The sequence below is a fragment of the Zeus faber genome, assembly GCF_960531495.2.
Source record: "Zeus faber genome assembly, chromosome: 1".
NCBI classification, from domain to species: domain Eukaryota; kingdom Metazoa; phylum Chordata; class Actinopteri; order Zeiformes; family Zeidae; genus Zeus; species Zeus faber.
The window spans coordinates 20,505,410-20,523,691 of record NC_137193.1 but is presented as its reverse complement, the minus strand read 5'-3'; the positions used below and the strand labels follow the sequence as shown (position 1 = coordinate 20,523,691).

Sequence of the window (18,282 nt, the reverse complement as noted above, 5' to 3'; positions counted from 1 at the left end):
TCAGTTTGTTTCCCCTGTTCAAATTGTTGCCAATTAATACACTAATATAATAATGAACTAATAAAACTGAGTTATGAAGTGAAATGAAAACAAAGCCATTAGTGAGATTAAAGTGGTCAAACAGCCTTCCAGTCCTTATTGGGTTTTTAAGATTTTATATCTAAGGCTTTTAGCTGGTGTCCAAATTCGATAATATACTGAAGGGTTGTGATGAATGGTGGATGGTGGATGGAAAACGGACTTTATTCCCAGATGAAATGATAACACCAACCCATTAAACTTTTAAACATGAATCTATGTCTTGTCGGTGACAAAAAAGTATTAACTAAATTGGGTTATTAAAACAAAATATGTTTCTTAATCTATCCAAGGGATCAGAGGTTTATAAAAAGGAGCGTATCTATGTTCCGAGAGTCCTCTGTTCCCAAGGTACTATTTTCTAAATTTCCAGAGTCATATGTTTCCAGGATTCTATGTTCCTCAGTTCAATATTCTGTTAACACACATTAACCCTCCTAATGTGTTCGGGTCAAATTTGACTCGTTTCAAGTACAAATGTTCCAAAATATTACCCAGCTTTATTGTGTATATAACACAACAAAACCAATGGTTAGCATTTTATTTGATTTTGAAGGTCTCTAAAAATGTTTTTACATCTGTGGTGTTCCGGGTCACATCTGACAGAGAATATTCAAGATTCTGGGTGGTTCTGTGGATAACATTTTACTCAAACTTCACCCTAACCCTAACCCTTACCATAATTGCTTCCTTCATAATAAGCGAATAGAGAGCTGGACAACATGTTTTTCAGGTTCCCATTATGTGCTTGATAGAGCTGGGGAACATAGGACCCTTTGTCATGTTCCCATATAATTCTGGGCAACATAGGACCCCCCGGAAACATACAGTAGGACCCTGGGAACATAGAAATGCCCCCTTATAAAAGGCTCCGCATACCTCACAATGTTTCCTGAATCCACCTCGATGGTCCACGTGCAGCGTAAATTGTTGTCGTAAGGGAACGGATATCCAGGGGAGAGTATCTGCCCTGAGGACTCGCCTTTAAACCGACCTCCGCACTCAGCTACGTCACACACACACACACACACACACACACACACACACACACACACACACACACACACACACACACACAGACACACACACACACACACACACACACACACACACACCATACACACACACACACACCATACACACACACACACACCATACACACACACACACACACACGCCATACACACACACACACACACACACACACACACACACACAAACACACACCATACACACACACACACACACACAAACAAAGGAGAAAGTGAAGACAGTGTTAAAGCTGAAATCCATGGCAAGTCCCAGCAATCCAATCGAAACTGCAACTTTTTCTCTTATCCAACATTTGTGTTCACCCTTGTCATCGGGTGCACTATCTTTGTATTCTTACATGGAACAGCAGACCTCTCCGGCAACAATGAAAACAGCATATAGAGGAGCACATGCATAATACAAAGTCCTGGTAAACCATCAGAGAAATGAATGTATCATTAAGAATATGGTGGAAAAAACAAGTTCAACCTGACAGTGGAACTTCAAACAAGACAAAAAAATGCATTATATTGAGTGGCTGTTTCGTTTGTTCCAGCTAAATAAATATGGGATGAATATCAAATATGGGATTTTTAAAAATAAATATAGTTAAATGTATACACCTACTGATGCACCTAGACACATCGTCAGTGATGGAACCTGGAGTCATTGGGTGTTTTAACATCATACACCCTCACCCAGGCAACCCGGCCGAGATTGATCAAGTTCCGACTTGTGTCTCAGTAGCATGTACCCATGGATCGCCCCTCTTGATCCACAGCCATCTAGAGGCCTTCTCAGCTGCCGCTGTGGTGTTTTTGATGGCCTTTCTCTGACGTGCACCTGTTATGCCCAGCAGGCTGCATGCTTTGCAGAGAGACCGAACTGCAACTCGGAGACTAGCGGGGGCCACACAATCCGGGGTAGAACACCGTGCTGATAAATCCTCTACAGCCCACCCTCTATTGACACACACGGTGCACGCCACCCCCGCCTGTGGCACTCCTCCACTAAGTCAGCATACTTGGCGTGCTTCCTCTCATTGGCCTCTTCCATCAGCTCCTCCCAGGGAACGGACAGCTCCCACAGGACCATCTGTTTTGATAAAGCTGAGAACAGCAGAGTGAGGTTGGAGGAACACAAGAGGTTGGATGGGCTAGGTTGGACATCATAAATGGACGGACGCAATCAAGAACTTGATCTGGTAAGGCTCAACTTGCCAAATCTCAGACCAGGAGATATTGCTGTCACATCCCCCCCATCTGGCTGGTGTGCAGTTCCTCCACACCAGCACCTCACCACCTCTTGTCACCTCCTCTTGGACCAGTCAGCATCTGTCTTTGCCCAGGGCTTTGTCATAGCGCATGGTTGGAATGCTACCAAGCCCTGCTCGTCCAGATGCCACTTTGCCGACAAGCACGCTGTGACGCAAGTGTGACTCAGCCTGATTGACAGCCTGCCACACCCTCCACTTCCTCCCAGTCCTGACAATGATACCAGCCTGGGAGACATTCGGGTCACTGGATTCTCTGTACTGCAGCACCTCTCTTGTGCGGGTAACCATAAACTCCTCATTCAGGCTGCTAATGGGAGCTTCAGTTTATTCTTCTGCCCGTACAGAGCGATGCTACTCAAGCTTTGTGGGAGGCCCAGTCACCTGTCGAGGTAATGGCTGATCCTCCTCTCAAAGCCCTCTACAGTCAATATTGGGAACTCGTAGACTAGCAGGGGCCACAGAATCCGGGGTAGAACACCGTGCTGATAAATCCAGGCCTTGAAGTTACCTGGCAGTCCCAATTTGTCCACTGCTGTCAGCCACGCCTCCAGCTCCTGATTTGTGGCCTTGATGGGTGCAGCGTCCTTTAGGGTGCAGTCAAAGGGCTTGCCAAGGCTTTTGATGGGTTTCTTGGTGACAGATGGAATCTGGGTGCCGTCCAGAGAGAAGCGGAGCTTGTTTGTCAGTTTCTTTTGAGCACCAGGGACCTAGATTTCTCAGGCTTGAAACACATCCAAGCCCAAGAGATGATTTTCTCCAAGCCCTGGAGGATCCATCGTAACCCCGGCACTGACGTCATTGTAACTGTCAGGTCGTCCATAAAGGCTCTGATGGGGGGCTGGCGGACTCCAGACTTGGTGAGCGGACCTCTGCACTCCACTTCAGCTGACTTGACCAACATCTTCATGGTCAAGGCAAAGAGGATCATTGAAATCGTACATCCAGTAATGATGCCTTTCTTCAGCCGATGGCACTTGGATGAGACTGTCCCAGAGGCCACTCTCAGATTTAAACTGTTGTAATAGTCCAAGATGAGGTCCCTGATTTTGCCTAGGACAAGGTGCCGATCCAGTGCTGTTTCCACCAGCTTATGGGGGATGGATACACAAGCATTGGTAAGGTCGAGCCACAGCACTGCTAGGTCTCCTTTCCCTTCTCTTGCCTCTCTGATCAACTGTGTGACCACTCCAGTATGCTCGAGGCATCCTGGACCCTTCGGGATTCCACTCTTCTGTACAGAGGTGTCAATGTATTCATTCTTCAGGAGGAACTCCGTCAACCGACGGAATATGTTGGCGAAGAATGTCTTCCCCTCAACGCTGAGAAGCGACATGGTCCTAAACTGCTCAATGTTCTTTGCATTCTTCTCCTTGGGAATCCAGACACCTTCTGGGAATCTCCATTGTTGGGCTACCTTTCCCCACCTCCAGATAACCCTCAGGATCTACCACAGCTGGTGAGGGAGTTTGGCTCCTCCTGCCTCTTACCAGGGACGATCCGTGTATTATATTATTTATTATATTATATTATTATATTATTTAATATTTTTCAGGCCAAGTTGAAATGTATAATCTAACGAGTTACCACTTTAATGTAGGTAAAACACATAGTTTTTGTGTATGAATTTTCTACATACAACCCAATACAATACAGTATTTGAACTTGTATTTGTCTCACGTAAGCCTGTTTTACATCAAATGCATAATCATATCGACAGTCGGTCCTCCCCTAGTGGCCGTATGATGAAGGTCTGAGTTTCGCGTCACACAATATGTCACGGAAAACGGTTGAGCTTGTTTTTTCCATCTACGAGGAGTTTGCTCAGCTGGACATTTACCATGTTCCTTGAATGAGAGTTTGAAATTCCCTTTATATCGTGGTTGTAAAGTGCAAACGAAATAGAATCACTTTTACAAAAAGAGATTGATTGATAGTGAATAGGGTGACATCTGACGTTCCACGTCATTATTTTGAAATATGTAACATTATTGCTTTAAAAAAATGACCGACGTAATGTAAGTTGAAAAAATTGAACGCATCCCAGAAGCGGAAATTCCGCAATGCAACTCGTCACAGCTTTTCGCGTGCGGTATCCGACTCTCCATAGGAATGAATGGGCTTCCGGTTTGTTCATGTCATTTGATGTTTAAGGCAGAAGCAGGCTTACAGACACAAGCCTGTATGTGTGTATGTGCATGCTGGTGATGTATGAAGGCTTCACCAGTTATCTGTCTGCAGTCGTGCTTTATTGAGCCAATGGGATGCACTCAGCACACCTCAGCAGCCAATGAGCAGTGATTAAATGATCGCCATGGTGATAAATGGATCTAGAATGAACCTAACTGCCTTTCTCTGTCTTTGTGTCTCTCGCCGGTGAAGATTTGCAATTATAAAAACTCTCTCTCTCACACACACACACACACATACACACACACACACACACACACGGAAAGCGGAAGAGGAAAACGAGGAAAAAACCGGCGAGTTTGCAGAAAGAAATGCGGAAAATGGTATTTGTAAGGAGGAGAGAAGTGATGGAGCAAAGTGCTAAGTGCTGACCCTGCATTCCTCCCAAAAGAACCAACACCCATCATAGAAAAGGAAATGATCTCTCCGTCTCTGTCGCTGTCTTCCTGTAATATATTTTCACACATTTTCTTCCTTCCATGCCTCTGTTCTCCAGTCGCTCTCCCTCCAGCCACAACTCTCTCCGTCACTAAAATATTGCATCTAGAGTAATAGGGGAAATATTAAAACTAAGAGTAAGGATTAAGAGGAGAGGCATGGGGCGAGGAGGAGGAGATGAGAGAAAAAGTGAAGCGTATAAGTAATAATATAAGGCCAGGTGATATTAAGACCGCAGGTGAGCTCGGGTCACGCCATTTCTTAAATATAAAGCCACAGAATATCCGCCAATGGCTTTATAACTGTTTCATTATTGATAGCGCGAGTGCAAGAGACTTATTAAGCTGAATCTGGAATCAGAACCTCCGGAGGCGGAGCCAGAGCAAGCAAGCTGATTTTAAGCCATCGCAGCACACATCTAGAGGCCACTTGCAGGGGCCTCGTATCGGTACACAGCAGTTAACATTTGCGTTTGGGTTTAATCAGAGAGTCGAGCCAAACCATTACTGGAAGCATTTCAAAATGGCTGCCAGAAAACGGCTCAGGGGAGCAGCTGCCAGAGAAGCTCTACTTGTAAAATGTGTTCTTCTCAACAATGTTCCCATGATACCGCATACCTGTAGCTTTGCTCCTCTTGGGCCCCAAAATCACTCAAAATTTCCTGACAGTGTTTAGCGTGTGGGTGTAACAGAGAGTCTGAAAGTCTGCAATATGTACACGGTTTTATAGAAAATAGACTATCATGATTTTGTTGGTTTTGTGATGTGTTTTCATCTTGATGTAGGTTTTGAAATAAGAGCACATGAGATAAGGTAAGATAAAACTGACAATCCCTGTGTAAAAATCTGTATATATGTAATGTATTGTAATATTATTTTTGTTTGGAAAAGTCTATTATCTTTCATTCAATTTATATTGATTCTCTTTACGTTGATGAATCGTCTTTATGTTTATTGTTTCCAGGATTAGTTGGACTTTGATCTGCTCTGGCAATATTGTTTCCAAAGCATGCTTGTCAGTAAAGCTCATTGAATTGAATTGAATTGAATTGAATTAAATTGAATTGAATTGAATTGAATTCAATTGAATTGAATTCAATTAAATTGAACTGAGAGAGAAAGTGCATGCATAATAAACTAGGGTAGTTATTTAATAATAAATAAAGTATCTAACAATAATCAATAGGATGGCAACCGTCCATTTGGCATCATTCAAATGTAACTGTTGAGACGGAGCCAAAGGAACAATCTCCAGCCTGAGAAACATCGTCTGAATTCCTAATAAGGTCTCAGAGGCGCAGGGCCCGGCAGGAGGTGGGGCCCTGCCGGACTTCTCCTTCACGGAGGTCTGTGAGCTTTTTATTCACAGATGGCGAAACTATCTGCAACTGATTGGGGAGGTAGGGTGCTGTAATACTTTGTGATTTAGATGTAGAGTTTTGAAATCGATACACACACAGACGTGTGCGTCTCCTCTGTACCCGGCCGCCGGCTCTGACAGCCAGACACAGAGTTGGAAAAGCAGGAAAGCGGGCCGATGCGGTAATCAGTTCTGAGAGAAACAAAATGAAGGATGAGGTTTTTTTTGTTTTTTTTCTTTTAAGTGGAAGAAAGAATATGGAGAAAGCTTGGCTCTCCAAGCGAAAGGAGTGAAAAGAGCCACTGTAGGTTCCGCCTTATGTGAAATGAAAAGAGAAGTACGGTTTAAAAAACAAATAAAATACCCTCCACCCCCGACACTCAGCCGTTGGCTTTATTAATGATGACCAGGAGAGTTGGAATCTTTTCACGGGTACACTCCAACTCGATGGATTTCGTCCAAAATGGCGCAGCTGAGACCAGACGCCGTTGCTCGACTTAGACTGTGCTTTTTGTTTGTTACGTATGTCGATTTTGTGCATTGCAACTAGAACTGCTGTGCTCACCCTTATCTGAAGTTACTCATGATCGCCCCACTTAGCCGAAAGAGATCCTCCGGGACGCGGATCCTAACAATGGATACGAGCCTCCGCGGAGAAGGAGGAAGAAGAAACATCGATGGGAACCGTTAGGTGCACACCGCCCACTGCACACTGCCATAAATGTTCAATCCAAGGATAACAAGCTGGACGACCTCAGGGCTCGGGTCCGCTTCCAATGGGACATGTGGGACAGCAACATCCTTTGTTTCACTGAGACATGGCTCTCCCCCGTGGTGCCGGATCATGCCATTTGACTAGCCGAACCATCCTCCGTGTTTCGCAAGGAAAGGACGAAGGAATCCAAATCTCAAGGTGGAGGAGTGTGTTTCATGGCCAACAACAACTGGTGTGATCCAAGGAAACGTTTCTGTTCTGTAATGCTCCAAGCGATCCTCTGTCGCCCTTTCTGCCTGCCCCAGGGGTTCTCTTCAGCTATCACCATTGTTGTTTATATTCAATAGCAGGCGGACACAAACAGTGTGCTGACCACATTGTAAGATTAAAACACTTTTTATGTCAGCAGGGAGATCACCCACACCGCTAGCGCCGCGGCTAGTGCTAGCATAACTGAAGTGGGCGACCAGACCTGTGAGAACCACCCACTTTCCATCTCAGAGCACAATGTGAGGTTGGAGATGAGTGACCAGCAGGGAGGCGGCCGACCCCGATGGCATCCCTGGGCGGGTGCCAAAATTATGTGCTGACGAGCTAGCCCCGGTGTTCACCTCTATTTTCAACCTCGCTGGCCCATTCTGCCGCCCCTAAATACTTCAAAACATCGCACATTACATTACGAACCCTGTACAGTACTTAAAGAAGACCAACATAGCCTGCTCAAGTGACTACCGCCCTGTGGCGCTGACCTCTGTGTTGATGAAGTGCTCTGAGAGACTCATCGAAGACTTTATCTGCTCATCTCAGCCCGGCTCATTAGATCCCCTTCAGTTTGCCTATCGCCCCAATAGGAGTACTGATGACGCCATCTCCCATGTCCTCCACTCCACCCTCTCCCACCTGGACATCTAAAAAGGGAATTATGTGCGCCTGCTATTAATTGATTACATTTCGGCCTTTAACGCTAGAATTCCCCTCAGACCGGTCACGAGGGGACCTGGGGTTGAGCTGCCCACTCTGCTCCTGGGTCTGGAGCTTCCTGACTGACAGACCAAAGGTGGTGAAGGTTTGAACTCGCACCTTCAGCACCCAAACCCTCAACACCGGCGCCTCCCAAGGCTGCGTCCCGAGCCCTCTGCTCTACTCCCTTTACACCTATGACTGCATAGCCACACACAGCTCCAACGCCATTGTGAAATTCTCACAGTAGTGGTAGGCTTGATCTCCAATAACAATGAGACAGCCTATCTGGACGAGGTGGAGGTGCTGTCATCGTGATGTAGGGATTACAACTAAGACCTGAATTTCTCCAGGAGAGAAAAGCAGAGGATCCACTTCACACCACTGGGGATCGGCAGGACCCCAGAGGAGAAAGTGAGCAGCTACAGGTACCTTGGAGTTCACATCTCTAAGGACCTGACATGGTCCACACACGTCACCACCCTGGTGAAGAAGGCAAGGCAGCGCTTGTATCACCTCAGGAGGCTGAGGAAATTCAGGATCCCCAGGGTCTGTGCTCTCTGGAAGCATCACAATTTGCTGCGCCCAACACATCACCGGGACAGCCCTGCCCTGCCTCCAGGACATCTGCACCAGGCAGTGCAGGTCCAGAGCAAATGGGATCATTGAGGACATTCACCACCCCAACCACAAACTTTTTCAGTGGCTGCCTATGGCAAGCGTCTCTGCTCCATCATGGCCAAGACTGAGAAGTTTATAAGGAGCTTCTTATTATTTATGGAGCTTCTCACCATAAATACTTAAAACTGCTTATAAAAATGGACTGCTTTTTACTGCTTTGTTTGCACTGCAATGTACTGAATTGTTTATAATTTGCTACTATATTTATTCTATTATTTCTTATTTGTATTACGTAAATATAGATCATGTGTTTTTCTGCAATTTCTCCCTGTATATAGCTTTACATTATTATAATTACATTGATATTCCGCTACTTTAGCTTTATTTAATTGATAAACTGCTATATAAGCTATATATATAGCTTTACATTTTCTATTTGCACATTTCGTCGACTCAGTTCAGCACAGAGTCATCGCATTTTCACTGCTGTTGTACTTATACAATTAGGCATGCAACAAATAAATCTCCTGAATTTTGAATTTGATATTGTATTTATATTTACATCTGTCGACTTTGTATATTATTTTGTATTTTTCCTCACTTTTATTTCAATACTTATTTATCTTAATGTTCTGTTAATTTATCCTGGCATTTTATTGTTTTTATCTGTATCAATTGCATGTAATGATTGAAAATCAATGAAGAAAAGAACAAAAATATATATTTTTCAGTCCAAGAGTTATCTGAAAGGATATTCAGTATATTTACTTTGTATGTATACACAATTAATATACTGAAGTTGAATTGTTGAATTGACACCACTGAAGTTGTGCATTTTGGATTACTTACCAAAAGAACACACTTATAACACAATACTAAAGTACAGCTTAAGTGAGGTTAATGTTTCAATATACTTTTATATACAGACAGGCAGACAGACAGACAGACAGACAGACAGACAGATAGACAAATAGACAGACAGACAGACACATAGATAGATAGATAGATAGATAGATAGATAGATAGATAGATAGATAGATAGATAGATAGAGTAAGAAGTTTTACTTTCATACATAGATATACAGATATACAGTATTTTCAGTTTGGGGTCGCATGGTGGTTGTGTGCCATACCGATGCAGGACGGCAGAGGGTTGTCCCAGGCCCTCCTCTCTCCGGTCATGCACTTCAGCGTGGTGGCGCCGTGCAGCGTGTATCCCGGCTCGCATCTGTACGTGATACTGCTGCCGGAGAAGTGACCCTGGTCATTGACCTTGAAGCCAAACTGAGGCACCCCAGGGTCCTCGCAATGAGACAACTCAAAACCTGCAGGGAGGGAGAGAAGGAACAATCTGTCTGAGCAACGTGGACTTAAATCACAAGTGTATTTTGTATATTTTGGTTATTTATTGGTGTAGGTTCATATTCTTTTTTTATATTTGGCATTCCCTCCTATCGTTTTGTGTTGTCTGATGTATCGCATCTTATAATGGTTAAAAACAGCCAATTAAGTTACACGCTAGGTTATTATATTAAGCGAAACATCTGATCTTGTTAAATGTTGGCGTTCAAAGTCTGCCTCCGTTTCCATGGTAATTTGCAATTTACTTTATTTTTTTTTGGATTCACGTAGGCAGCAGTGAAGTACTTTGGAGAGCAGGATATGAATATTCGTATAAATAGCTTATCCTGGAACTCTTACCTGAATGACTATGTACATGTAAACATGCTCAATGGCCCTCGCCCGCAAAACAAGTGCGCATGCCAATCCCATTTTAAAATGCCTGCTGTCTTTGTGTTCATCTAGCTGAACTTGAACCCATGACTAGGAACACATTTACATTTAACTTGATTTGCATACATTTTGCATTATTGATTATTTTCCACAAATCGCAACTTGAAGTTTAATATGACTTCGTTATAGGAAGAGTCTGGATTAATAGTTTATCCATTTCCTTTCAACTGTGAGTGTCAGAGTGTTTTATCTAACTCCCATTTGCATGTGGGAAGTGGAGGCTGAGTAACACTTGGCTGCTCGTGTAGAACAGAGGAGCCGATGCTGCTCCCTAGAAGTACAAACAGCAACTCATAATTCAATACTGGATTCAAGGTTTGCCTCGAGTTGTCTCCTCCTACACAGTACATATCAGGGGTGTCACGATTCTCCAAATCCAAGTTCGATTTGACTTTTGATATCAAGGTCAGGATTCGATTCGATTTAGTTATATGTATTTTTTTCCAGCACTGACGGCTATGCCATTGTTCGACTATCGAGTCTTAATCTGTAAAGAAAAACACTTTTCTCAATAAGTAACTCTGATTTGAATATTAAAAATTCTAAATAATAACAAAAATATGAGAACACACTTAAATAGATAAGAGCTTTATCAAAACTAGACTTTAGAAAAATAAACAATAAGTTACTTATTACCCCAGTTTTAAGTTACTCACCAAAATAAGTACAGAAAAACTGATGCTGTTATGCTAGGGAAACGCTGGCAGTAAAAAGCTAATTACTACCTACAGCTCCATAGTTCCAATCAGAGTGATCTTTTGTCCGAACAAAGCAAAAGGAACTCCAGATGTATTTAATTTACTCCGTTTCCTGCTGCTGCTCTGCTGTGGAGAAAATTGCAGATAGCTCTTGGCAAAATCCCGCCCGTGTTCTCACGGTCAAAAAACCCACGGCCCGACACGGTTCGCGAGCCGGTGGTTGGATTGGTTGATTACACAGTAAACGCCGGAGGAGAGGGAGACACCGCGGACTTTGTACACTGTTATCGGGAATATTGGTATTTTTTTTTGTAATATTAAAATTCTATTCTAAATTTATTCCTGCAGCCGTAGTGCCAGGTGGGTTGGTGCAGTGTGCGTTGCGGGACGCCGCCCAATATGGCGACCATGTCGAACAATATTACCCAAAAAAATACAGCCAGATTCGCGAACTTGCTTGTGATTTCGAAGTTCGAAATCGAACGCTCATTTCGATTGATTTTCAATTTGGAATCGGAATCGTGACACCCCTTGTGCATACTATGTATCATCATTTGCATTGTTAAAGTTGACAATACAAGCAATGCAGTCTGATATTGAGGCTGTTCTGTATTTAAGTTGCTTTTAAAATTGTAGTGCCATGGCTGTGATTACATTTGCACGGCATTATTGCACTGCTTTACTTTTACCCAAAATTATGCAATTAATAAACTATTTAATATTTAAAAAATATATACTACAAGAGAATATATTATATATATATGATACAAGATAAAAATATGAAAAATGTCAATAAAAATATAAGTAAAAAAATATATATATACTATCCATACAATAGCCATACCAGAGAAATGCAGTTCATTTGATTAAATGAATTAATTTCATCCATTTTTTGGGGTTTTGTGCAGCCAGCAGTGTATGTATATTACACCTCCAAATACTTAATCTTCGGCCCTCAGCTTTTGTATTGACTTTTTTGCATATACTTACAAAACGAGTGCATTTTTGTTAGGAAGGCATTCTAGGTTGCAGTATTAAGAGGTATTTACTCGAGTAGACGAGTTTGAATCCTTCCCCCGTGCTCTCTGAGTCACTGTAGAACTCCAGCCAGAGGTGGTTGGAGGTGGAGATCAGAGTCAGACCCAACATGGACGATCCGGTGAATGCTCCGAGTACATGAGCTGTGCTGTCTTTGCCGTCATGTATCTGGAATACAAATTAAACCGTTAAAAACCACCTCAAGCGTGTTTTGCATTTTGTTTTAGTTGTTTGATGTTTTTTTTTCCCCAATTACACTCCCTGCTGCAGCACATTGATTCCATAGTCAACGTTCAATTTTTGACAAATCACTGATTTTAGCAGCAAAAGTTCGACATTCAAAGCAATAACATATGAGCTACTTCCAGCATATAGAAAAACCCTCCAACTCCAATCAAAACTTTGAGTTGCTGCTCACTAGCTAGCGGCCAAATGTTGGTGAGAATCTGCTCTGTTTACTTTGTTCACACTGGTTGCTGCTGTGTTGCTGTCAATTACTGATTGCAGCCCCATTTGCTGTTTGGTGAACAGGGCCGTCGAGGCATGGACCCACAAGACCTCTGAAGGTGTCCTGTGGGATCCGGCACCAAGACGTTAGCAGCACATCCTTTAAGTCCAGGAAGTTGGGATGTGGGGCCTCCATGGATCGGCCTTGTTGTTCCAGCACATCCCACAGATGCTCGATCAGACCAGACCCAAACCCCGGTCATACACATGACGTAGAAGAAAACATGATCCATCAGACCAGGCCACCTTCTTCCATTGCTCCATGGTCCAGTTATGACGCTCACGTGCCCATTGTAGGTGCTTTCGGCGGTGGACAGGGGTCAGCATGGCCACTCTGAGCGGTCTGCAGCTACACAGCCCCATATACAACAAGCTGCGATGCACTGTGTGTTCTGACACATTTCTATCATAGCAGCATTTACTTTTTCAACAAAAACAGTAGCTCTTCTGTGGGATCGGACCAGACAGTCTAGCTTCGCACCCCACGTGCATCAATATGTCCATGGGCGCCCAGGACCCTGTCGCTGATTCACAGATTGTCCTTCCTTGAACCACTTTTGGTAGGTACTAACCACTGCATACTGGGAACATCCCAAAAGACCTGTCGTTTTAGAGATGCTCTGACCCAGTCGTCTAGCCATCACAATTATCACATTTTGTCACTTGTCAAAGCCGCTCAGATCCTTACGCTTGCCCAATTTTTCCTGCTTCCAACAAATCAAGTTCAAGAACTGACTGTTCACTTTCTGCCTGATATATCCCATCCCTTCACAGGTGCAATCGGATCAAGATGATAAATGTTATTCACTTCACCTGTCAGTGGTTTTAATGTTGTGCTGATCGGTGTAATGTGAAGTGCAAAGTGTATGTGTGTGTTTACCTTGAGTATATCTCCTTGTGCTAGATGGAAAGTTCTAGCAGAAATATTTATGCCCTTTCCAGCCTGAACCTGGAGTCAACATAAGAAGGAATTCAAATTAAAAATAAACTTTTGATGGTTCATGAAGCACAAGCATGTGGACTAATAAAACAGATTGAAATCCTATGATGATCCCTCCATTCTGGCAAACATCCGGGTCTTTTAAAATGCGGGGTCCCTACTGGAGAACGCAAAGTCACTTCACTCCGGTCACATTCAAGGATGAAGGTCCTCCATTACCTGGATGCTGTAGATGCATTCATGGTTGTTGTCGTAGTTCATGGGGTAGTTGGGCGACAGAAGAATCCCTTCATTGTTCACCACTGAGGAACCACACTCGGCTGGGGAGAGGGAGAGAGAGATTTGGAGGAATCAGAGAGTGAAAGTAGTTGAACGGCGCAACATATTGTTCGGTCACAGTGGCCCACGGGGGCGTCGCTCTAAACGCAGTGTAATAAAGCCAAGTGACAAGTATATGCGGTGGAACAATAAATTACTGTGTTATACCAAATGAAATATTTGAAACCACTGGCGATTTTTGACCCTCTCCTTCCGTCGTTTCGCCCCCTTTCTTTATTGCACGGATTTTGCATTTGTACAACTTTTTACGAATATGACAGGTGTGCATTTACGTACGCTTGGTCTTAGTTATTAAAATTATGCAGGGTAAAAATGGCCCAACAACAGTCATAGAGGGATACTCCACTTTTTTGGGGTAATTCTCGTGTTTTGTATGCGCGCCGGACGAGAAGATCAATACCAACTTTATCTCAGGGTGTCGACAAGTAACTGGGATGGATAATAGGTTATGTGTCGTCAGAAGTTCAGAAAGCGGCTGCATTTAAAACAGCTGAGATCTCTTTTTTAGGTTGTTTTTTTGTTAATCGCCAGAGACGCAAGATATAATTGCTTAAATAACTTTTGCGATGCGGTTTTTGGGATGCTGGAGGGTGCACGTCCCTAACTTCACAGGAGCTGGGCTAGTTGAACCCCCCCATTGAGCAAACACAGTTAGTATGCAGCCTGTGATTATCCCTTGATTATCCTGGTACTGGATCCACAAGGATGAAACTGCTATTGATCTCCTTGTCTGAATCTGGGGAAGATATTTTGGAACACATCTGGAGTTATATATGGATAAGTGCATGACCGTTTGTCGTGCTTGTGTGCGTTCATCAACGGTGTTACGTGCCGCTCACTATTACAGAGGACGAGAGGAAGGGGCAAGAAAACAGGGCAATTTATTCACCTCCGGATTCTCTCTGGATCTCATCATACTTTTACGTCTTTCGCCCTCTGCCTCTCTCTTTTGCATTGCCTTCCTCCCTTCTTTCTCTTTCAACTCTGTCTCTGAGGGTGTAATAGTAATATTACAGCTGTCATATCATCAATAAATCACTCCGCCACAGTTTCCATTTAGAAAATTAGCTTTCCAGTCACTCTCTTTTCCCTCTGTATCTCCCTCTCTCTCTTTTTCTCTCTCTCTCTCTCCCCCTCTCTCTTTTCTCCCTTTTCCCTTATGAAACACTCATCCATATTGCCATTACCTTCAGTCCCACTTTTTTTTAATCTCCTGCCCACTTTCTTCTTTTTACTCTTTTCTCTGATGACACCACCTTTTCCTCTCCACCTCTTTCTGCCACTTCTCTCATCTTTCCTTCCCTCTACTCCCTCTTTTATGCCATCTCCTCCCCCAGTCTGTTTGGCGATCCCCTCCTCCCACCTCCTTTGGCAGTAGTACTAACACCAGGCTCATTATCAATGTGCTAAGCTTGTAGCCGCGGCGCAGAGGAGGCAGGCTGCAGACATGTTTGATCTTCTGGATAAGCAGCGTTACTCAGCAGACACCAGGCCCAAATCATTGGCAGGTTTTCTTCTAAACACTCTCAAGAAATGATATAAAAAAAAAAAGCATCTTTGATCTCCAGGGGGGAAACAAGCGGTTCATTAGACCACAAACACGAACCCCCCCCAAAATGTCCAGTGAATCCGGAATTGTAGCCCCCCTTTCGTTTCATGTGATGGTGTAACTCCACGACTGAGAACCAGGCTGTGCAGATACAGTACAGATCCCCAGAACCTCTCTCCATGCGTACGGGCAGAGATGTGTTCACGCAGTTTTGTTTTTTTGAGCAGATTCATAAAACTTTACTTGGTGTCCTTGATTGATCTGTGTTATGAATCCCAATCACTGTGAAATTGTACACCTTTTGTGTGCCCATAACTACCCATTATTGTTGCTATAAACACTCTAATTCCAATGACATGAAAAATGACAGTTGATAACATTGAAGTTGACCGACACTTATAAAGTATATTAATAAGAGGCCTTACAGTTGCTCGGACACCACCAATTAAAAACAATGAATATGTTCAATGATAATGATGTAAGTGCAGACTCCAATTATTTTGTATTTACAGTATGTACTCTATGCTTACACGTCAGAAAACGTATCTTCAAGTTTTATTGCTGTTTTGAAAGATGATAAGCAAACAATATCAATAACAATAAAGATTGGTAATGATCGACTTCATTCTTTCTGTGTCATCATGTCAACACGGCTCATACAATTGGAGTTATTATTAAAATACCTTGCCTGGACCAAAGGGACGTCAAGGACAACACCTTATAATGTTAAGTTGTGATGATGACAATTTGAAGTGGTTGAATTTAAGGCAAAGTGACGGTAAAATGCCATAGCCACCGCCTGATAAATGCTGGATCTCTCACTAATATTTTTACCGACTGCATTGTGAAACTCACTAATGGAGTTTTGTGTCATTTGTTATTTTGACCTCATCCCATCGGTTGCATTCATAAAAAGTGGACAAAAGGAATGATTGAAAACTGTTTTTCAGGCAAGTCGAGGTGACGCTTGAATCATTTTAAAAGACACCCTGACATTTTTCTTTTTCCGACAACTATGACATTCTTCTTCAAGTTTCCACTTTTGATATTTGTGCATGTAGCAGTACTTTAATGAACACCCACATTGACATGCTACAGCAGTGGAAGTATGAGTGTTCTGTCTCTAAAACCCACTTACCCAGGTGCACACTAGTGCGGCTCGAAGCGCTTTATTTGTTTTGATACAAAATGGTCTTTGACGTGCACTGAGCCACCTGTGACTAACAGGTGATCAGCCAAATGTCTATCTGATCAAGAGAACTGCTCAACTAAGCACAACAATACACCTCATTACATCGAGGTGCATTGCCCAGAAATACACCTTGATGTAATGATCATGTGTCCACAACATTTAATACAATCCGCACCCTGTAGACCTGTGTTTCCTTTCAAATTGTTGTGTCTCTGTAGCGCTTGAACCTTCGTCAAACTGACAGTTTCTTATTATAAAACAAGAAAATGGATTTTTGATGAAATAGTCCACCTCATTCATATTGACGCTGATGCGAGCCACTTTATTCTAAATTCTGCCACTTCTCGTCCACTTTCACACTTTTTATTTTCCACTCGTCAGCGATCCGTTCATTGTGAATGAATAAAAACAACGACTGAGTCGGGAACAACTACTGTCTTAGGCTTAGTTTATCCAACTAATGGAATTTCTTTATTAAAATTAAAGGGCTAAAATGTTTTAGCCCCTATATATATATATATATATTTTATATATATATATACACACAATTAACAACAAGAACAAGAGAAAGCACTCAAGTACATTTGATATTTTATGCCCATCCTTATGGTATTATTTATCAAAAGTACTTAGATCAGGCACTACCAATGCAAAAAAAAAAAAAAAAAGTAATCATAATAAAAGTAGAGTTACTATGAGTAATTTTCATTGTAGTAAAAGTAACTACATACCAACGCATCTAGGCAGAGGAGAGCTCCACATTCTCCGGCCTCCTCCGAGACAGATCAACTCCGGAGCCCCCTCTAGGCGGTAACCCATGTTGCAGGAAAAGGTGAGCGTGTCTCCAATGCCAAAACTGTAGCCGTTCCTTCTTCCAAACCGAGGCATCCCAGGGTCCTCGCATGGCTCCAATGTGTATTCTGTCAGGAACAAGGTTTCAACACATGAAAACTTTGACAACTATTCCTTTATAGTCTGATATTGTCACTGTGTGCAGAAAAATATGTTACTCTCCAAATTGATTGAACAGATCAAGATAAAATCCCATCAACACAGAAACCATAAAGAATAAAGTTGCAAAGAGTATTTACCGGAGAAACTTATGTTAAACCCCTCATACGAAATGGAGAAGTCTGAGATAAATCGCAGCTTGGCTTTGAAGTTGCCATAGAGACCGGCGTTGATGTTGCTAGGCAACTCGTTGCCGGTGAGGCGAGCCAGCGGTGGCAGGAAACTCCCGTTCTCAGTAACCAGGAGGTAGTCGTGTTGATCCTCGAGATGGAAGGAATTAAATTGAAACTGGACTCCTGTTTGCAAAGTGTACGAGCGGAAGTGCCAGACAGAAATAGAGAGAGGGGGAAGAAGGACGGATTCAAAACAGAGGGAAGCAGAGCGGCGGGGGGGACATCAGAGGCTTGTTAAGAAGAGAGGACCTTTGTTAATACATTCAGAAATAATCCAGTAATAACTTTCATCTGGTGGTGCTGTAGGGAACAGCTGCTCTTTTGATATATTCATTCCAAAGTATTTTTTTAATGCAAGAATGTTACTTTGTGCTA

The 18,282-nt window shown here is 42.9% G+C and overlaps 1 protein-coding gene across 1 annotated transcript in view; it reads right to left on the bottom strand.

Moving 5' to 3' along the window:
- The window catches only part of csmd3b (CUB and Sushi multiple domains 3b), a gene marked incomplete at its 5' end in the record, with an annotated part of 405,005 nt that overhangs the window by 74,816 nt on the left and 311,907 nt on the right, over positions 1–18,282 (bottom strand). Inside the window, 7 exons of the mRNA XM_080014654.1 lie at positions 958–1,084; positions 9,800–9,991; positions 12,208–12,364; positions 13,584–13,652; positions 13,863–13,963; positions 17,455–17,643; positions 17,815–18,030. Of these exons, the coding sequence (XP_079870780.1) occupies positions 958–1,084; positions 9,800–9,991; positions 12,208–12,364; positions 13,584–13,652; positions 13,863–13,963; positions 17,455–17,643; positions 17,815–18,030 (1,051 nt within the window). The remainder of the gene's footprint in view (positions 1–957; positions 1,085–9,799; positions 9,992–12,207; positions 12,365–13,583; positions 13,653–13,862; positions 13,964–17,454; positions 17,644–17,814; positions 18,031–18,282) is intronic.